The following is a 22,427-nucleotide window of genomic DNA, read 5'->3' as shown; positions in this document are numbered from 1 at the left end:
AAAAATACTCCAAATTTGTTATTGAAAATTTAAAATTTAGCTTATAAAGCTAAGTAGAAGTAAAAAAAAATGAGTGTGCCAAATTTACTAACATTCATATAAATCTAGGAAATTCATATAAATATAGGAAGAATATTCTAAAACACATCCATATGGATCTAATAAAAATAGAACATCTATATTCATCTAAAATTAATAAAGCGAATATTTTTTTTAGCAAAGGAGCAACTTTATACATGGCAAGAGCTGATAAAACAAGGAAAAAAACAGAAGCCATGACAAGTGAGTCTATAATACAGCGCAGCGCAGATGCCACCAACTCAATAAAACAAGGAAAAAAACAGAAGCCACTTGCTTCACACCATCGTGCGGCAACCAAGTGTGACATTTCCAGGTTAAACCCATTCCGACATTCTGTTGCAATGTAACTGGCGTGAAAGCAGAGTTATGCACGTGCACTACGGAAGTACGAAGTCACACTTGGTTGCTAACACATGCCACTGTACAAAATATCAAATCATCCATACAAAGGCCTCTGTCCCTGAATGCTTAAGAGACCACATGCGACAAGAACAGATCAGGAACAATAGTTAGCATCAAAGTTTGCCAGGTCTTCTTTTGGCATGGAAGATAACAAAAAGGGAACCAAAATACCCTACAACTTAAGAGGTGGTAATAAATAGCTTCACGCAGAGTATCCTCCATTGACAAGCTTCTCTCCAATCGACTTCTAGACTAGACAAAATGGGAGTCAAAACACAGAAGAAAATGACTTATTACTTCCCATTCTTTCAAAACAAAAAACGAGGACCCAGAGTTTCCTTAACAAATGTTCAAAAGCTGTTCCTCACCATCTCTGCCTTGTCATTGGCCTGAACAAAAACAAAAGGAAACCAACTCAGAGTTGCACAACCGATCATACAAACATTAATTGGTTTAACTGCTTGATAGAACAAAAGAAAAAAAAACTTAACTGCTTGACAGAACAAAAGAAAATAAAAACTTTCATCATACTTTGACCCGCTTAAGCAGCACAGATTACATCACATCAACAGCTAAAGCAAATAAAATGAACATGGTAGATACAACAGTTCATCCCTGCTTTATAAAGTTTGATCTGTTGGCAATCATGGTTGGTTCTACACCCCATCTAACTTCAAATTAAAAAAAAAAAAAACTGCGAACTTTGCATCCTCTATGAATCTATAACTTCCTACCTGGACAAATATCACATTCCTCCACCCATCTTACAATCTCCAAGTTGCCCAAAGTTGAAATGCTACTTAGTTTTATCAAAACGTGATACATCATACTAAAAGAATAACATTATAAAAGGTTCTGTAATCAACTAAACATGACAAACACACCAAGACAGGCATGAAAAATTAATGCCAGTGCGAAAATGTGAGTACGTATCATACTAAAAGAATAACATTATAAAAGGTTATGTAATCAACTAAACATGACAAACACATCAAGACAAGCATGAAAAATTAATGCCAGTGTGAAAATGTGAGTACGTGACACATCATCATACACCATATGAAAAGAATAATAAACTATATAAAAGGATTAAGGAGGCATATTTAACTAACCAGTAAATAACATGCAACTGTCATTATGAAAGATGAACCTGGAAAGAAATCTGTATGATTAAATAGAGGAAGCAAATTGCACAAACCTGTCTGAACTTCTGCTTCCACCAAATGAGCCCCTCTCTCTGCTACCTTGAAAACCCCATCTTTCCTCAGCTGGTTTGGGAAATGGCTCTATACCACCACGGGAGCGCGGCCTATCCACAATGGATGCCATAATCTGTGGCTCCTCTACAATGGCAGGTGGAACTGTTGAAACCCTGCCAGCTCCAGAACCAGGTCTTTGCCCAAATCTAACTTTGTCATCCAGTTCAATAGTAAGCAACTCAAGCTGCTTTTCCATCTGAGCTATCTTCTCAGACAAATCTTTTGCATCCTCAGGGACAGTTTGGTCCGAATCATCAGTTTTATTAGCCTCAGTCTCTTTCATTTTCTCCTTGAGAAGACTGATTTCTTCTTTCAAAATCCTTTCTTCATTTGACTCTGGCCTGAGAAATAATGTATGGTTTATATTAAATTACTATAAAACAAACCTGCACAGTCTAAGAGAACAGAATTTCAGAGAGAAGTAACCAATACAAGTATTGACGTCCTTACTATTGATGAGTTATGAATTTTGAAGGCAAAATATGACTTTGTTGCTACAATAGCAGCTACATCATTTTGCTTGTGGCCAGCAACAATTTTACGACTTCAAAAATAAATTAAGTGTAATGGTGATCAATCAAGTTTGAATGGAAGCCACAGTATATAACTGCACCGTACCACAACATTCAGCACCCACAACAAAAGGTTAAATTTAACTTAACCATTTATGTCAATGTTGATTATTGACTCCACTGCATAGTTCAAAAAAATTAATGCAGGTAACTTCATAATAATAATTGGTCCCACATTAATATTAAATACTTAATTTACTGGAAGCATGTCATAAAGGTAAACCCCCACTTCCAGTTGTTATCTTTTGGATTTCAATTACGGATTATGAAGTTGTTACAAAAGCAATTCTTCCAAAGCATTGCATAGAAAAAAACAGCTGGCAATTGTTGTTAGAACATGCTATATAAATTGTTATATTGGAAAAGATTTACAGAACTTGCATAATTCTCTATCCAAGTCTGCACCTTTATTGGCATATACTGATACTCCAGTATTACAATATGCATGTTTGCATTATCACAAGAACTGCTCCTTCTACTAACCTATCAGTCTTTCAGCATTGCATGTTTGCACTATAACAAGAAATACACCTTTCACTAGCCTATATCAGCACTCTTGCATTGCATGTTGTATTATCATGAGAAATGCTAAGTATGATCAAGAGGTACCTTCACATACATACCTATTAACAGCACGATGTTCCAGCTCAAGGTCTATCTTCCTCCAGTCTTTCCCTTTCTCTTGCAGCACCACTTCCCGTGGCTTGGCGTTGCCAAATGGATTTACCTTTGGCCGCGGCCTCGGTGCCCCTTCACTCCCAACTGCTGAGACCTGTGATCCAGGGCTCCCAGGGCGGGAGGAATGAGCGCTATTCGGCCTGCTGGATTGTGAGCTGGTAGGGCGGCTAGTTTTCTGTTCAATCTCATTCTCCATCTTCCTCCAATCCAACCCTTTCTCAGCCAGCACCTCCTCCCGGGGCCTTGCAGCCCCAAATGGGCTTGGCCGGTTGCGAGCCACCTCAGCAGGTGGCGTAGCGGTAGGGGCGGGATCCCGCTTAGGTGGATCAAGGTTGAGCCGCGGCCTCTCACGCTCACCGTTGTTCGCCGTGGGAGCAAAGCTACCACCACGAGCCCACCGGTCAGAATCGGAGGGGCCTGGTGAATCGCGGAAACCCGGTGATTCACGGAAGCCGCCACCAGACCCGAGGCTTGGGTAGCGCGATGGCAGTGGCTTCTTGTCGCGCGACCAGTCATCGATGTCGTCAGAGCGGCCGGCTGGGGAGGGGCCACCGAACCTATCACGACGGCCGGAGTCGCTGAGAGCCGGCGTGAACCTCTTATTCATCCCCCAGTTATCCACCTCGTCGGCGCGGGAGGGCATGTCGAGATCCGAACTCCTACTCGGCCCGCGTCGGCCATCGTCGTCAAACCCGCCGCGGCGGTCCCCGTCCCCGGAGCCAAACCCTCCGCCATAGGAGCGGAAGCCCCGGGAGCGGTCGAGCTCCTCGGCGGAGCGCTCCCTCGGGCCGGTGGGCAGCATCATCATCTCCTCGGGGGTGAGCCCCCTCGGCTCCATCGGCGCGGCGCCGCCCCGGCGCTGCCCCTGCGCGCCGTACCCGCTGAACTCGGACAGCGACAGGGTGGTGCCCTTGCTCTTCTTCTTCTGCTTGCCCCCGCCGGCCACCGCGGCGGCCTCGCGGAGGCTCGGGAAGCTGGCGGCGCCCCCGGCCGCCGCGGGCGGCTCCGGCGCGGGGAACGCCGCCGCCATCTCCCGCTCCTCCTCCTCGGCCCGCTCCGCGTCCAGCGCCCACGCGCCGACGCCGCCCCAGGGCTTCGCCATCTCCCGCCGCCGCGAGATCTAGGGTTTGGTGCTCGGAGGCGAGCGGAGGCTCGCGCGCGTGTGTGTGAGAGAGAGAGAAGGCTCAGAAGAGGGGGAGTCGCTTGCGCTTCTGGTGGGTTGGGTGGAAAGAGTGCTAAATCGCGCGGGTTCGAGGGGCGGAACGGCAAAATGGTGTGCCCGCGGCTGCGTGATTAGCTGTGGGTACCCCTACCGGCCGGGTGGGATCGCCGCGCCCGCGCGCCGTTGCGTGCGTGCGTGCGCGCGCGCTGGCTGGGTGGGTGCCGCATGCGTCGCGTCGGCTCGGTTGGTCTCGTCGCGTCGCTCTGGCGAGCGACTCGTGGCGGGCGCGCGCGGCCTTCTCGTGTCGCAGCTGCTCTCGCGGCGGCAGCTGGACGCCCGATACGAGCACTGAGCACAACTCAGAGGTATCTTGGCGTGAAGCTACGTTTGTGCTGTTTACTGCTGTGTGTTGTATTTGCGTGAGCTTGGCATGGCACCGAAAAGAAGAATTTTTTTAGAGAATTAATATTATTTTAATGAAAAATCGTAAAAGTATATGGCATCCGTGAAAAATCGTAAATTTAAGGATCTATCGAACGGTGGGCGTTTGACTAGGGCCTATCGAACAGAGAGAGTTCGACAAGGCCCACCCCCATTCGACTGCTAAGCTAGTCGGGCCTGTCAAACTGCCAAAGTTAGGCACGATGTCGAACAGAGGCAGTTCGACAAGCCCTGTCGAACTGGAATGCTGGCGATCTAGTCCGATCTCATTCTCAGTCGATTGTTCGATTGTTGGTTATTCGATAGGGGTCCTAAATTTATGATTTTTTACGGATGTCCTTTAATTTTATGATTTTCCATATCAAAATAATATTAATTCTTAAAAAAATCCGCAAAAGAATGCTTCTTTTGGGCTTCAAATGTGTGCTTGTGGAATCCATCCAGGGGGCATCTGCTATTTTGATCTCCCTTATTGAGCACTGAAAAATGTGCCGAAGATGAGCATCATTCAGAGTGTGTCCAGGAGCTGATTCGGGTAACTTCAAATCTGGATGTTCTCATTGCGTACCATGGATCATTATCAGTTCGACATATGCTACGAAGAATATCCAACTGGCAAATCACAGAAGAATACTATAATTCTCTTGCCTAAAAAAAGATACTATAATTCCTGAAGAACTTTGTCAATGGTGCTCGTCTAACTAATAGACTCATTTGGTCTGTCTTTTTCTTTTTCTTTTCCTTTTCCTTTTCCTTTTTATGTTTGTAAGCTAAAATTTAGATTTTCTACTTTAAATTGATTTTGGGTTCTTCATCGTAATTTATTTTTCAAGTTTTTTCTATACAAATATATCGTTTTTTTGGAAAATAAAAACAAACAATCACCCTATACTACTTCTTAAAGAATATCTTCTTTCTGTCCTGGTGAAATACCACCAGAATAATCCCGTGGTTTTCCTTATCCCTTTCTTTCATTTTCATCGTCTACCACCTGTTCTCTTTTCCGTCGAATCCAATTGTCTGTTTCACCAGCAATTTTCAGAGGTTTGTTGAATCCATGGCCCAACAAACGTACATACCTCAAGCCACTGCAATTTTTTCAGCCCTTCAAAAGCTGCGTGATTTTTGCTACAATCACGTCATCATATATATATATATATAGCTTATCACTTGCTTTTATACGTCGCTGAAACCATCTCAGGAACATTCTGATATCTGAGTCCACCACTGCCGCCAGCTTCCCGCCACGAATGCGTGGAAGTAATCAAGACAAAAAGACGGTGACAAAGATGTGAGGCCTACCGGTAGCCGGTAGGTAAAGCAAGCCGTAAAGAGGTTAACAGTTTAAATATCTTATTTGACATTGGCAAAAAGGAGCTCATCTCCCTTTTTTTTCTTTTCAGAAGTACCATGGGGTATTGCGATGCAAGTCAGATTCTTCTTTAGTTCTGCTCCAATCGAACTCGCCTAGCTTCCTCGCTAAGTCACTGTACCGTCGTCGAAATCAGCACGACGGTAGTACAGTGAAATGCCAATCAGACGACTTTTTCCGGCGGCAATGACAAATGTAAAATGTTCAGAATTGACTCAGCTGACAGCGACGGCGGCGGCGGCGGCAGCAGCAGCTATCGCCCCCGGGCCCGGATAGTGCATCAGTCTCGCATGCCGTTTTTAACCGAGTTCAGGGCCAATAACACGATGTGTTTTGAGAGGCGGAAGGGATGTGTTAGTTTTCTGCCGAGCGAAGCGTCTCTGAAGTTGACGTTGTGATTAAACTTGCAACGCCTGAAACAACTGGGGTGAAACCATCAGAGGCACACGTAGTTTCAGGCTTGCCGCTCTGATGTCACGGCTGACGTGCCTGCGTGCGTGGTTGGCTGGTTGCATATATTTACATGAGTGATGATCCTTGTCTAGATGAAAGAAATGGTGCCCGACTGTCCGCTTCATTTGAGGAGAGTGCAGACCTGAGTACCTACCTGACTGTACCGGCCGGCTCACATCGATTCGTTTACGACTTATTAGCACGTAAATTATAATTTAAGGACAAAATTTCTATAGATGTGTTTATTTAATTCAAAACAAATGTTTTAAATGAACTTAAAAACCACAAAATCAACTCCACAATTAAGTTTTAAAATTTAAAATTTATCTTAAAATGTTGGTCGAAAGTGAGTGAGTATCTCAACCACTTTAGGCGTTGGGTGGTATGTGAGCTCAAGGTGGTCTCGTGTTTTAGGGTGTTGAAGCTACGATAGGAGTATTGCATGGAGGTACCCCTTATATTTTGTTCGAGGATGCCAACTAGAACTTGGTCAGCTAGTGCACCTATCAGATCTCCTATGTGAAAGCATGATAACGAACACCATATTGTATGGCGTCTCCATGGGAGTTGGTGTGCATTTGCTCCCTATTGGGGACTCATTGTTGATGCCAAAATCTATTGACTTGGCGTGTTGAATATACGTGAAGGCCTAAGAATCTCTGTGTCACCCTAGTGTAGAATCTAAATCTCAATGACACGTGGGTGTGCTAGTCAGTTTGATCTTGCAACTGACAAGATGAAGAGCAAAAGAAAGCCAATTAGCTATCGAGCCAATAGGTGACTAGGGATCCAACTGATAAGATGTTGATGAAACAACGATTAGCCGATAGGTTTAATAGTCGATGGTTGAAGACTGGAATCAGCTGAAAGTTTGATAAAAATAGACTTGAAAGTTAAATAGACAATGAATCATTTGCTACGATAGGTTAAAAGCAACTTGTATGTAATACTTATAAGTCGATGCAACGCTTAAATAACTACTGACTTAAATAAAGTCGATTGGTGTAGAAGTAATGTAGTAAGACAATCAACCATTCTATTGATATAAATATAATGAATAAGCAGACCAACAAGGATCATCGGCTACATAATTGATGATCGGTCAAGATCTATAAAATAACTAGCATAGCTTATTGGAAATAATCTTAGAAGGTCAGACTGAACCGAGGCAGTTTAAGATTATGACTAGCCATGTCGCGCAAGATACTAAATAATCAAGATTGTTATAAAGCCGATGACTAATAAAATATTGGTTGAAACTCTGGTAAAATAGTGAGTAAGATACATCGATCTGATAAACTATTTGATATACAATCTAATAGATCGGACCAAACTAAGACAATATAAGATTGAAGATAACAAACAATAAATATCACGTCAATGTAAATAACCCTAAGTAGCTGGCCAAATCAACCGAATATACAAGAGTAACTCAAAACCAAACCGATATAATCACTAGCAATAGTATAAGTTTTGATCGGAATATTAGACCTAACCAAGAAAGTCCCGATCTAAGCAATATGATTGCTAGATAATTAACCAAAATGATCAAAGATGCAAAAATATCTTAAGATGAAACTGATACAATAAGCGACAATTGTAAAACCAAAGCAAAGTTTTGGATCGAACTGAGGAAGTCATGATCTAGCCGACATGGCTACAGGGGTCGGCGGAACGTAGGACTTACCCCTTTATCAAAGATTGAGGTATTGCAACCCTGCGTCAGGTGCCAAGTTCTGCCGATGATAAAACCTCATTAAAGAAGGTGACGATGTGTTGAGAGTAATTATATTGATCTAAGATATTTTACAAGGACATCGTGTGTATATATTTATACCCATGGGTGAATACTAGTCTATATTGGGCACGCCAGTCCTAATCTAACTCTAAACTTAGTACATGCCACATGTTTCCTAAAGACAAAAAAACCTAGTCCTAATGTGACTTTAAACTTAGTACACGCCACATGTTTCCTGAAGACAAAAGGAAACATAGTCCTAATTGAACACTACACACATTTACCTAAAGGAAACATAGTCCTGATAGAGCACGAGATAAAACTTGCTAAAGATAAAGAAAATTACTAAAACTTGTCTAATTAATAGATAGAATTAACTGCCATGACATAGTCTTCACGATTTCTTATTGAACTCGGACTCTTCCGGATAAGCTTTCCATCAGCTTATTGCGCTCTTTCCTTAACCAAATCCACTAAAGAATCTTACTAAATTTTGGCATTAACACTCATAGTTAGTCGTGAGCAAACTAGAAGATGGTTGGTCCTCGATGTTTTTGTTGCCTTGGTGCTTTTCTCGAACCCACTCGAGCATGACTCATGCATCCTCGTTGGCCCTCTACTTGTCAAGACAATGATTCATGCCTTGGGTCCCTCACATCTTATCGTAGCCCTCGCATCGTAATTATCCTAGCTAAAGGGACAAAAATAAACACATGGTATAGTCTAGCCCAATAGCCCTGCAATGATGCCGTCATTCATTACCGTCGGTCCAAAAGTTTTGAGAACACCAAATTTGATAGGGTGAAGTTGCTACTAGATATAGTTTAGTGTGGATAAAAACTGGCTTCACTCTAATTAAATAGCCATACATTTTAAATTGTAAGTATTTTTATGATTTAAATATTGTTCTATAGTATAATCATTTTAACACATTCATGGTACAACTTGCCCACTTATTACTTCTCACTCATTTTTTTCCTGTCTTACCTGCACCTACCCTCCCCTCTCTATGCATTTCACATTTATTGAGTTGAACCAAAATATTTCTACCTTAATCTTAATTGATGCTCCCAAACTAAAAATATTGGTATTTTAAATCCAAGAGAGTGCTATGGGAGGTACCAAAATAATATAATAGTAGGACATAAATTAGCACTAATTCAAATAAGCCCAAAAAAGGTAGAAGATGAGTAGAATCTTCGTCTCACCTCTCGAAAAAAGAGGAATTTAACTATCTGCCACTATTACAAGTGCACATTTTCAAATACCACTTTTATCATTGACCTTATGTATTTGCTATTGGACTTTTTTGGTGGGAAAGAGTTTTCTAATTTTTTTTGCCACTTTTACAAATGTAGCAGACTAGCATGACAAATAGACATGCCATCATGGATTGCTTAGGCAAATTATCCATTTCACACCTAGATTTGTATATGAAAATTCATCACATCGCCGTTGGTAGAGACCATGATTAGCATCCCAAAATTAGCATGGACGTCCAGGGCAAATGACTCTTTCTCCTAGTGGAACCACCTCCACTACTCTTTAGAACTCCTTCAATTTTCATCCTTAATGCTCTGGTCCTCCAGTAACAACATCATTCTAGCTCTAATCTATGTCATACTCTTGCGGGCGATGCCTACTGCCACAATAGTCTGTGTCGTAGGCTCCCTCATGATGGTGTTGTTGCCTCCATGCTTACAACTATGCATGTTGTGGTTGGCTCGCCATAGACAAGCTCACTGTTGAGCCTAAACTGGTAGTGCTCAAGGTTGTTGCCAGGCCTGTTGCGATATGGCATGGCCTCAGTCGCCATCTCGTTGAGCTCGAGCTCAACCGTCACCTTGTCGAGTTGAAGCTCTGACTAATCTTCCATAAGCTCGAGCTTTGTCGCCACTTCATCAAGTTGGAGCTCTATTGTCTTTTCCACGAGCCAGAGCTTCGTCGTCACCACGTCAAGCTTAAGTTCCATTGTTGGTGCTGCTATGGCCCTCAACACCAGGAAAGATAGTCGATTTTCATAGCGTTCTTGAAATCTGACACCTCCTCGTCCTTGTTACCGTGTTGCTATCTAATGTTGCCGTCGCCGATGCCACACCATCGATGCTCACCTAGCTCCATCGCAGGTGGCTAGAGGTCACTGGGACCGCAACACATCTTCTCTAGACACTTACTCCTCTGGCTGAGGTCCTATGCCATGTGTTTGGCTCACATCATAGTCAAGAATGAACACCACTGGCATTGAGCAGTTGACTTTCAAGTTTCACAAGAGTCGAAATATATTTTTTAATGATACATCCCACACTAACATATGTATATGTTTTATGCAGGTAAAATTGATAAATAAATTAGAAAAAAACTCTCACCAATTATAAATATATAAAATCAATCGTAAAATTGAAAGTTCAAGAATGTGCACTCGAGTGACGAGACGAGCAAACTTTTTTCTTTTTTAGCATGATATAAGTGACTCTCCCCGGAAAGGCGTAGCCGATCTACGGTACTGAAGCTTCCCCAAAATCTCATCTCGGCAATGGCCCCCGCCGCCGGCACCGACGCCGCGAAGCTCTCCGTACCCGGCGCCGCCCTCGCGGCGCTGCTCGCCTGCTGTGGCTACGCCGACGGCGACTGCGACGGGCTCCTCTTCGGCTACACCGCCCGCGCCCCCGTGCCTCCCCCTTCCTTCTACGACGACGACGACGACCAGGCCCGCGCTTCCTCCGGCCCTTCCCTCTCCATCTCCGTCGCAGGGCACGCCTCGGTCGCGCAGCCTTCCTCCCTCGCCGATCCGCTCGGCCGCTTCAGGTCCCACTTCCCTGACCCCTCCGCGGCCATCGGCTTCTTCTCCTCCCGCCGCCGCTCGCCTCTCCGCCCCTCCATGCGCGAGGCCGCCCTCGCTCGCTCCCTCTCGAAGACCCTTGTGGTGGACCACCCCCTCGTCTTCCTCCTTGTGACGCCCTCCTCCTCCTCCGGCCTCTCCGTTCACTCGTTCGACTACCGTGCGTTCCTCCTCGTTGACTCCCGCCTTGTGCCGGCCTCCCTCAACGTCGTCAACGCCGGCCCCGGATTCCGGGAGCAGTACCACGCCTTCGCGCCGGAGTCCCCATTGCCGTCGCTGCCACAGCAGCCTGTAAAGCAGGGCTACAGCATTGGTGAGCAGAAGGCGCTCGATGGAATGGTGGAAGGGTTTGGGCTGGAGAGGGTAGGGGCGATTGTGACCTCAGCCTCTGGGCTAACCTCCGAAATGGAGGAGATGTACGGTGGGATGCTAAGGAAGCTGGAGGGGCTCGCCCGGCAGGTTGAGCAGAGCAATGAACGCGTGCTCAATCAGGTGAGTGTTTGATCCTGAGTTTTGCGTTCTCATATTTTTGCTCATGTGTCAATTGAAACAATATATCTGTATGCGAATTAGTCAGGATCTATCCGCGTCAGGATAGAAGAACTGATGGAACATTTTGGATAGGAGAATTCTGTCATCATGGACAGCGGGGATATGAAATATTTCAAGATGGAAAGGCCAAATTAGTTTCCAAAGAATTTATTTCTGCTTAGCCCAGTAGCATCGCCTCTTGAAATCAATTTCCTTTCTGGATGTATGACACTTCAGTAATTTCTTAATCTGCAATGTGGCATTGCCCGCTTCAATAAAATTATCAAAATAGGATTTAGCCAGGATATGCTGGGAGTTCCTGAGGCTGAGATGAAGTGGTGAATGAAGAGGTGGAGCAGGGCCTGAAACAGCTATGCAGGATCCAGGTGGCTAAGGAGGTTTTAATAATTAACAAGGCATTCACCAAACATCAAGCATTCTTTTATAATGCCTATTTCGGACATAGTGATGTGCCGTGCCATTGTGTTTTAACTACAACCATGATGATTTGAGTTGTCATAAGTCAAAACAAGATGGTGAGCTCTTTAACTGGATTACTATGGGGATTTATGAGACAAGAAATTGCATAGTCCAAAACCAATTTTGAGTGCAACATGTACAATCCACACTCTTTACCAAAATCATGTATAAACATGAATTTTGTGATTTTGTAATCAAACTAGTGCCCTTTTTTACTTGTTTGTTGATAGACTGATTGTTGAGAGAGATTCATCCATATCATGAAACAATACCAGTTCTGATTGCCAGGAGCTCAGGAGTATGGCTGAACAAGTTAGGTGATTTAGATCCATATGAGATTGAGTGCTGCCAGCAGCGGATTCAGCGCTTGCCCACCCTGGGCTCTTGCCCAGGTTCTGACGTGTTGTTTCTATGTGGCCAGCTGGCCGCATGGCCATGTCCTAGTGCTCGCAGCGTAGCCTGCACACAGCACCTAGCATTTGGCTATTTTGGCATGAAACAGCAAATAGAATATGAAGGAGCGATTAGCACATGATCAAAAGCAGCGAAAGAACTTTGATTGATAGTAATAGGCAAACAACATACTAACTTATAATCTATATTAGGTTCAACAATATAATCAAATAACTGGATTTGAGCCCTTTGTTCTTATTTGTAGTTCTTGCTCAAATTTTAGAATGAGGTGGTTCTTGGTTGATACGAGACAGTGGTTCAGTTAATGATGAGCCTTGCTTGTGTGAATAATTTATGCGCACAATTATTAATTATCGTTAGGCTTGACCAGGCTTACGAAAATTCCTGCCTCTGCCACTGAGTGCTTAGTGTTCTAGTCTTCTAGATAGGCCGCTATAGTATCATGACGCAGTTTTTAGACAGTGGCTGCTAAAGTGTATTGTAAAAAGCTGCAAAGGCAGCTACAGTTGCAATTAGCAGTACAGCAGTCCACAAAATTTGGTAATTTCTACATCAGCTCTGTCCAATACTTTATTTACTATGGATATTTTTTATATTTGAATTTTGATTATGTGGTTTCTCATGTATTAGATAATTTTTGTAGCTCGAGTACTCTTAATTTCACTTGAATGGATACTGAACTGTCAATTAAGAGTTTAAGACTCGTACTTTTTTTGACATGCTTTATATGTAAAAAAGTTTTTCTGTATTCTGTAATTGACTTTGAGTAATACGATATGATATAAAAGCTAAAAATAAAAAAAAAGCTATCAAGAAACACTGATAGCAGTTATAGACTTTTTGGGAGCATGCTGCGAAGCCGTTAAAAGTCATAAATTAAACCCTGGAATGCTGCTGATCATGGCAAATGAATATGGTAACATGCATCTGCATGCAACTTGTTTGGGCCGCCAATAATCATTATCCTTGTTTTTGGCGTTTTAAAGGTGGTTTAGAGATATTATAAAGTGATATATTAAATACTTGAATGGTAAATTCAGATTGGCTATATGTCGAACTTAAGCTTCTGCATATTAAATATGATTTCATCTTGCATGGGCATGTGATTGAACTACTTTGTAATACAAATTGAATTAACAGGGTGTATACAATGTGTTGTTGTCTTCTTTTGATCACTGCCATGTCATCCTTGGCCACACAGTTTGCAAGGATTGCATTTAGATATGTTACTGTTAGTAACAGCTACTATATCTGTTCCAAAATATAAGCATTTCTAGGTTGTTTACCAGGAATTAAGGTTGGGAAGAAATGACTATGATGCCCCTTAATAAATAAGAAATCGATAGGGTGGTGCTGTGGTGGAAGGGTAGATGGGAATAAAATGGAAAGAATTTTGGATAGAAATAAGTGATTGATGGAACAAGTAGTACTATGAATATTGTCAGAATGCTTATATGTTGGTACAAGATTTAAATCCCCAAAATGTTTTTATTTTGGAAAGGAGTGAGTAGGGAATTTCCCGCGCAAAAAATTGCGCGGGCTAGTTAAATTGGATTTAATATAGAACTGTTATATCTATTTCTATATATACATATATATTCTATACGGAAGATGTATTAAAAGTGTGATTAGATTTAATATACAAATCTTAAATAATACTTCTTAATATACAACCTTACTTATTTCAAAAACAGAGTTGGATTTCATATACAACTCTTAACTTCTATTCCTATAAGGTTTGCATTTTATACACAACTCTTAGATTATTTACATATATTTGGATTTCATATACAACTCTTAGCTTCTATTTGTGTAGATGCAATTGCATCTATCAATCCACACTGCTATAATCTAAATCCACAATGTTCTAACGGTTCAATTTTTTTTCCTTGGATTAATGTGGTAATTTCTAGCCTCCCGAGCAAACATGATGGCTCATTTTTCAACCTGTCTTTATAATATAATAATAGATAGATAAATAGTTTGGCTTGTTTCTTACTTTATTATGATATTTCTTATCTGTGTTCTGATATTGTTTTGTAGGAAAAACAGAATTCTTTGCTCAGGAAAAAAGTTGCTGGGTTGAAATAAGGACATGATTTGTTATCAGCTAGGTATATGCTGACTTACCCTGGTTACTTAATCTGGTATGATTCAGGCAATTAGGAAAATAAAACTGCGATGTGTATAACTTATAGACATCAAACAGTTGTAGAAAACACATGACTAAGCAAGATATGAGTATAATAACTCTAAAACAAAAGCATCTATACTGAAAATAAAACTTACTTTACTGCATACTATATTTCTTGATTATGTTCTTGAGTTCTACACTTTTGTCGCAGCAACTTGTCATGGTATGATCAAATATCACAATCAGCACACCTTAAATATCTCTAAAAAGATGAATCAAGTTACTGATGGAGGGATTAACAAGAGAACACACCCAAATATGCACTGGATATGTAGTAATCATAAATTTTTCAAACGTTAGCTTGGTGGTTAGGAGAGGGCATGGCTCTTGCTAGCCTAGTAGAAGCTCCCCTGCATACAATGCACACAGTAACACACCTCTTTAAGGGATCTCGTTGTGATCTATTGTAATTAGTAAGTGTTGAACTGAAGCTACTCGCTGCCCACCTGTTCCCACACCTTTACATGTCAATTATATTCTCTCCCCGGACAATACTGATTGTAAGGTTCCATTTGAAATTTTCCTGCCAACTATCAAATGTGTTTTGTGGAGGTTCGATTCTTCAATGTTTTAAAGCTAGCTATCACTGCACGCTGACTATTTCTCACCTTCTTTGTTAGTGTGCATTGGCTACAAGAAAGGTTTGGAGCTCGGAGCATTGTACTACCTCGATCCGAAGAAGCTGTTCTCAGGGCTGAGTGCTTGCTCTTCATTGTAAGCAGATTCAGCGGTAGGAACCAAGATAGAAATTGTGAAAACAGTTGTGTAAATCTAAAAAGACGATGTACATCATCGTTTTCGAAACTTCCATCGTGACGAGTGAAGCACACATGTTTTTCCTTTCTGGCATCAGCGAAGCGAATTCATTCGCTATTCTGTTTGTTCTCTTTATTCAGCGAAGGGAATATCACCGTCTTTTTTTTTTCTTCTGATTATGTTTATAAGTAAAAAAAATGAATTGCCAACCTTAGATTTGGAGTTGATTTTGTGGTTTTTATATTGTAGTTTTTTTTTATTTTGGCTTTTAGATCATATATATATATATATATATATATAAGTTTTATTTGTAAATTATTTTTTATTTGCAAATATGTTTATCAACCCCTGGTATTCTCTGCCAACACAACACTGTGAGGTTCCATTTCAATTTTGCTGCCAGCATATTATGAACTGTTCGTGACGGCTACTGTGGTTCAATTCTTCAATGTTTTAAAGCTAGCTATCACTGCACGCACTTCGTCGTAAATAGATTTTAATGGTAGGAACCACGATAGAAATTGTGAAAACTGTTGTGTAAATCTAAAAGACAAAAGGCACGGTATCGTGTTTGAAACTGCCATCTTGATGGCTAAAGTACACTTAGTCTCAGTTAGGAATTAGGATTCACATCATACATCATTAGCGTAGTGTTGTTATAAATACTATCGATTAAGCTTTAAAAGAAGTTATAATATATTATCGAATCCATTCGCACTCCGTGATAGATCAAGCTTCCGGACAGGACAGAGCCGTTTGAGCTCTGTCGTGATCAATGTCTGAAAAAAGGGTTGACCAAGGAAAAATATTGTGTAAGTCGTTCAGGCTTAACGATATTCGTTCTCTATTCTTCTTGCTTGCTTTCCCTGTTATTATTATCTAATAAAAGCCCAAGTTTGCTACCTTCATACTTGAGTTTCCAACTCATATAGTTGATGATATGCGTTAGGTTAGTTTAGTGGAGTATTGGAATGGCCATGATCGATACGGTCCGGTGAATCAAAAAAGGATATATATTTCAGCAAGCAAGCAATAGTTTGGCTCCGATTGCTGCTTCAATAGCTCAACTGATGTGATGGCAAACGTTATTTGATTGCTCTATTGCATTGCAGCTTATTATCTGCAAGTTGATGAAAAAGAAACATAAACTCATTTACGATACTAGCTCGCGTTTTTTTATATTTGAAATTATTTTTAATCTATGTTTAACCACATCTTATTTTAAAAATGTAATGATTACTTATTTTATTATAATATGTTTTATCATTAAGTAAATTTTAAACATAACTTGTATTTTTATACATTTTAAAAAATAAATAAAACAAATAGTTAAACATATAAAATTAATGGCATTAAATTAAAAACTCGAAGAAAATATGACAAGTGTAAATTCCCCTTCTCATGAGCCCACTTGGCAGTGAAAGAAGCATTTGTTACTACCCCATATGTTTTTAAAAATGTACGGAATTTCAATAATAAACCAAATTCCTTTTTTACATGCCCACTTGGCAGTGGCTCGAGGTCATTGTTCTTGTGAGAGAAGTCTAAACTTCAAAAAAAATCATTATTAAAATAAACATTTTTCAAATACAAAATTGCCGAGGGATTAGACCGCAAAAAACAACTCGAGCACACATCTCCGCCTTCCCTTTTTTCTCCTCCTCCTCCTCCCCTTCTCCAAGTCTCCCGGTCTCCTTCCTCCTCCCTTCCCGGCCGCCCACCTCCGCCTCCCCCGATCGCAATTCGCCCCCCGACCACCGTCCATGGCGCGGCGATCCGCTCCTCTCCTGCGCCGCGTCCTCTCCTCCCCGGCGCCGGCGCCGGCGCCGGCGGCCTCGTCTCCGCTTCCCGGTCACGGCGGGGCGCGGCGCACTGTGACCTACATGCCCCGGCCAGGGGACGGGAACCCGCGGGCCGTGACGCTCATCCCGGGGGACGGGATCGGGCCGCTCGTGACGGGGGCCGTGCAGCAGGTGATGGAGGTGATGCACGCGCCGGTCTACTTCGAGACCTACGAGGTCCGGGGGGACATGCCCACCGTGCCCCCCGCCGTCATCGAGTCCATCCGCCGGAACAAGGTCTGCCTCAAGGGAGGGCTCGCCACCCCCGTCGGAGGGGGTGTCTCCTCCCTCAACATGCAGCTCCGCAAGGAGCTCGACCTCTACGCCTCGCTCGTCAACTGCTCCAACTTCCCCGGGCTCCCCACCAGGCACCAGGACGTCGACATCGTCGTCATCAGGGAGAACACCGAGGGCGAGTACTCGGGGCTCGAGCACGAGGTCGTGCCCGGCGTCGTCGAGAGCCTCAAGGTACGGCCAATCGCGTACGCGCTTTGCTCTGTGTGTGTTGGTTGGAGGATCGCTACCGTGCGTTGATTGACGCAGGCCTAATGTGTGCCTTTTGTGATTGCTATGCTGCAATTTTGTTGGCGTAATTGCTGGTACTGGCCATACGGATGGTAGATTTTGCAGATCATACTTAGTGTATAGATGAGGGTGTCCGATCACAAAACTGCGACACTTTGACCACATTGTTCAAAACGGAAGATCTGACCAGCTTATTATCTCCAAATATGGTATACTGAATTACAGATAACTACACAGGTTGAGTTAGATCTGCAATTTCCACTTTCTAGTAAATGTGCAATATTAGTCTGCAGAAATATGGTCTCCTTAAGGATGGGGTGGTGTGAACTGAACTCTTTGATATATATTGTTCAATTGTTTTACCTATTATTTGGCATATGCTTTGGTTCTCCAATCTCAAAATGCGGATTAACAGGTCTTTTATCAATACTGACCAGTTTAGGCCCATGGTTTGTCGTTTGCCTTGTAATGAATATGGATAATACAAACTATGAATTTAAGTAATTGTTTTGTTGACTTCAATATTATGTGCGTGTTGACTCAGTTGTTAAATGCTAGTTTAGTTCCTGATTCGTGTATTCTTATCAAACACGCTGGCATTTTGAAGAATCTAATGATCTGATTATTTGGCCAGGCTTTTATATGATGTATAATCAGTTCAGTTTCATGGATTTGGGATGTTGGAAATAGATTATTGGGAATAGGTAGACTGTTGGTTGAAGTTTATTGATTTGGAACACATGAATTTGTCAGATGTGTTCTTATTTCTTTTCTTCCATTTGAGCACCGATCAGTTGTCTTACATGATTACCAATGAAATGAAATGCACTTTTTTATAAACTTTCCTTTCCATCTTTCTCACTGACTAACTTTTGTCAGGTGATAACAAAGTTTTGCTCTGAGAGGATTGCCAAATATGCTTTTGAGTATGCTTACCTTAACAACCGAAAGAAAGTCACAGCAGTGCATAAAGCAAACATCATGAAGCTTGCTGATGGTTTGTTCTTGGAATCTTGCCGTGAGGTTGCCTCAAAATATCCTGGTATTCAGTATAATGAGATCATTGTCGACAACTGCTGTATGCAACTTGTTGCAAAGCCTGAGCAATTTGATGTTATGGTATGCATCTCTTTGTACATTCTGTTTGAAACACCACTATCTGTTCAGTACGAGCTACCTTCCAGTACTGCATTGAGTTTCTTTGCATGTGCTTTGCTATTTCTGATGCGATTTAAGCATTTGTTTTTTTTTTTGGTTTTATGTTTGATGAATAAATGTAAATATGTATACATCCTCAGAAAGTACGGTTCTGAATGAGAAAAATTATGAGATGTTATTACTAGGGAAGCATGCATGCATTCCTGTAAATGTATTAGAACTAGTTTGTGATTTTGAAATTTTGCATGGGCATATCTGGCCTCCACATTAAAATTCCTTCAGTCATTTGCAATTTTGCATTGGGATTTTTTTTTATTTTGCTAATGCTTTCTATAAATCTGACCTAATTTTTGTGTAAAATTTTAAAGGCATTCCGGGAAACTTTATGTCCTGAACAACATCAGAGGATTGGGAATCCTTTGGTTACTTTAGCATCATCTTTATAGGAGGAAAGAAAAAATTCAATAATGTGAAAATGCAGAAAATCAAATTAAATTTTGTTCTTTTAGTGATTGAGAATACAATGTTTTAATTTATAGCATGCCTCTAATGGTATGTAAATGTTGCAATCATGTAGCCATAGACAGTGTACTTAGCTTGATATGATTTATAAAGCATGTTAGCTGACTGCAGTTGTCTAATTCAACTTTTTTGTTTACCTTTTCTTTCGGTTCCACAGGAAACTTTCCTGAACACTGGCTTTCTTTTCCCAAATGATTCCCTGTTATGTATCCTTGTCTAATTGCTACAGAATTTCTAATTTGCTTTCCTTTGATACTTTTTGTAGGTTACACCTAACCTTTACGGCAATTTGGTTGCTAACACGGCTGCAGGTATTGCTGGAGGGACAGGTGTTATGCCTGGAGGTAGGATCTTAGCTCCTCGTTGATTGGCTTATACTTATTATATGTGAAACGGCTTATCAACAATTAAAAAAGAATTTATAGATAAAACTTTTACTATACGTGTTCTTAGCGATATAAAAACAAATGTTGCAAAATGAACTACGTTGAAAGAACCCAAAAATCAACTTCAAAGTTAAGTTCAAAATTCAAATTTCCGCTTATGCTTATAAGCTGTTGGCAGAACTATGGGGGCGTTAGCTTTTACTTTGTTTAGGTGATTCGTATAAGCAACAACAAGCTAAAGAATCTCTTACTGGCAGCCAAGATGTTAGTTTTCTGTCACCAACTAATGCAGCTGTCTAGATGGTTGTTGTCCATGCATCATGCATTATTGTAGCTTTCATCAGTTCTCTTGGAACGATTACATTAGTTGATTGTCAACATTTGTCACTCGTTTTACATGTTCGGACCGGACCGCCCAGTTCAACGTGGTTTACTAATCCTTGTGTTCTCCATCTTGTTGCAGGAAATGTGGGTCAGGACCATGCCGTCTTCGAGCAAGGTGCTTCTGCAGGAAATGTCGGAAACGAGAATATTTTGGAGCAGAAGAAAGCAAACCCTGTCGCGCTGCTTCTATCATCCGCCATGATGTTGAGGCATTTACAGTTCCCGTCATTCGCAGACCGGCTGGAGACGGCGGTGAAGCGTGTCATTGCAGAAGGCAAGTACAGAACAAAGGATCTGGGCGGCACCAGCACCACTCAGGAAGTTACTGATGCAGTAATTGCCAATCTGGATTAGATACTGGACGATGCACGCCTGAGATTAATTCTTTTGGAGGACTAGTTCATTAGTCCTGACTTCCGATTATTTTTCGTTTCGTATAGAGTTCTAGATCGTCAATTTGTACGACGCTTCCCTGGAAGGAATCGTGAGGCATCTTATTTCTTGTTCTGTTTCACAAATAATTCAGGAGGAACCCACGAGGATTATTCTTCACACGGTATTGTGTAACAAGGTACAACACCTTCTGTTGCAAATGGAAATGCTGGCAGCCTTAATTCCTTTTAACTAAAATGATTATGAGAGTTGATTCTCAGTCCTCTCAGCAGTGGCTGTCTAACCTCCCCGTACCTCAAGATGATAATTCTTTGCATTGCTACCGAATCGTCCATCTACTTTTGCCCACCATTGGAAGTTTGGAACATTGAACTTTTGGTGTTAAAAAGTCCAGTCTTTGACTGGGACACACTGAGCAACCATTTACTTTTGAGAAATGCAGGAACTATCATATGCAAAACACAAGATAGACGCAGGAATAACCGACTGGAATGGCTATGATAAAAATACAGGAACAACTATTCTTCTATTCTAAAATATAAGCATTTCTAGGATGCATCACAGTATAGGAAGCAGCAGCTCCTCCAGGTTCTGCCTGCAGATCAACACTGATTAACAGCTTCTTAGTTTTATTCCCCTCTTGCCCTGCAAGCTATTTCCTAGCTGCTTTATCTCTTCCGGTGGGGAATCTCTCCCACCCGGTGGTTCTTCGAAAAAAAGTGTGTTATCTTGACACAATTCTTATATTTACTAAACAATACAAAATACTTATAATTTGGAATAGAGGGAGTATTTGGATAGTGTATAAAAAGCATAGGAATCATACCACTGAGATGGTCTCAAATGAAAATTTACAACAGGTTGTACTTCATTTTGGATTTTTTTGGGTGCATAAATGGTGTATTTCATGCAAGAATATTCTATGTAAAAGTTCATCAGGTCTTTATGGAACATCCATTTTTAATTTACAGTAGTTATTTTAGCCGTTTATGTCCTTAAATTGCTTAATAAAAAAAATTCAGATAATCCAAAATTTTAAAATCTTCGTGATTTTCAAGTAGGCCTAACATGTGCAAATGAACTCTAAAGGGAATTCATATAATTCAAATATGTGCAATCATTGCTTCTAAAGAGCCATATATGAAAACTTGCTATATAATTCAAATCCTACAAAAATCCTCCGTATTTACTTTCTTCTAAGAGGTCCTAACTTGTGGATCTAGGTGACCTTGTTTTGTTTGTGCCTTTCAGTCAACACTGAAGTGTCCCCCTTGGCCTCAAGCAACCAACTCTCAATCTCAAGCAACCAACTCTCAATTGTCACAAATACAATATAGGGTTGTTCGACCTAAGAATCACATCCCCGCATTAGCCAACTCTCGTCAACATAAACACAATAAGACCATAGGAGGCACATCTAAGAATTATCTTTTCATGCTAACCAAATCTCAACCTACATATGAACACATATAATCCTGTAGGACCGACAACTCTTAATCTATACATCATCACATTACCCCAAGAATCAGCTTTTCATGCATTTTAGTAGTAAAGTTTCAAGGTTTGAAACCTAACGAAGCATCACTACGTTTGTACCAGCATTTATCTAGAAACACCATCTGATGAAAAGAAGTTTCCAAATGGTTGAAGCCATACATGTTCCCAAGGTTGGCTATGGGTGGCTCCCCTGCCATCAATAATAAGAAAATCCATATTTTAAAAATGTACTATATAAAGACTCGTTGCTTTTAGCAAATTCTCCTGTTCACAAATATCTATTACTTTTCGTTTCTAAGGAAAAACTTAAAAGTTTAAATACGTATTTTTAGCGATCTCAAAGCCAATG

At 41.4% G+C, this 22,427-nt stretch overlaps 3 protein-coding genes across 5 annotated transcripts; 2 read left to right on the top strand and 1 right to left on the bottom strand.

Moving 5' to 3' along the window:
- Positions 1-484: 484 nt before the first annotated feature.
- LOC102708333 (eukaryotic translation initiation factor 4B1-like) lies at positions 485-4,203 on the bottom strand. The gene is made up of 3 exons (XM_006653462.2): positions 2,938-4,203; positions 1,682-2,083; positions 485-872 (listed from the first exon to the last, which is right to left on the bottom strand). The coding sequence occupies exons 1-3, from the start codon at positions 4,092-4,094 to the stop codon at positions 848-850; spliced, it is 1,584 nt and encodes a 527-aa protein (XP_006653525.2). The 5' UTR covers positions 4,095-4,203; the 3' UTR covers positions 485-847.
- A 6,425-nt stretch (positions 4,204-10,628) lies between these two features.
- Positions 10,629-15,460, top strand: LOC102708054. 3 transcript variants are annotated; one of them, XM_006653461.3, is made up of 3 exons: positions 10,629-11,489; positions 14,466-14,536; positions 15,237-15,460. In XM_006653461.3, exons 1-2 carry the CDS (start codon positions 10,692-10,694, stop codon positions 14,511-14,513), a joined length of 846 nt encoding a protein of 281 aa, XP_006653524.2. In that variant the 5' UTR covers positions 10,629-10,691; the 3' UTR covers positions 14,514-14,536; positions 15,237-15,460. The 3 variants fall into 3 exon arrangements, with proteins under 3 accessions (XP_006653524.2, XP_040379660.1, XP_040379659.1); XM_040523726.1 differs by lacking the exons at positions 14,466-14,536; positions 15,237-15,460 and adding an exon at positions 11,575-12,374; XM_040523725.1 differs by lacking the exons at positions 14,466-14,536; positions 15,237-15,460 and adding an exon at positions 11,571-12,374.
- Positions 15,461-17,020: 1,560 nt separating this feature from the next.
- LOC102701256 (isocitrate dehydrogenase [NAD] regulatory subunit 1, mitochondrial-like) lies at positions 17,021-20,812 on the top strand. The gene is made up of 4 exons (XM_015836655.2): positions 17,021-17,681; positions 18,618-18,857; positions 19,684-19,762; positions 20,268-20,812. The coding sequence occupies exons 1-4, from the start codon at positions 17,136-17,138 to the stop codon at positions 20,540-20,542; spliced, it is 1,140 nt and encodes a 379-aa protein (XP_015692141.2). The 5' UTR covers positions 17,021-17,135; the 3' UTR covers positions 20,543-20,812.
- Positions 20,813-22,427: the final 1,615 nt, after the last annotated feature.

This window comes from Oryza brachyantha, chromosome 4 (assembly GCF_000231095.2).
Source record: "Oryza brachyantha chromosome 4, ObraRS2, whole genome shotgun sequence".
Classification (NCBI taxonomy): Eukaryota; Viridiplantae; Streptophyta; class Magnoliopsida; order Poales; family Poaceae; genus Oryza; species Oryza brachyantha.
The sequence above is the reverse complement of the archived record's forward strand: the minus strand, read 5'-3'. Positions and strand labels throughout refer to the sequence as shown.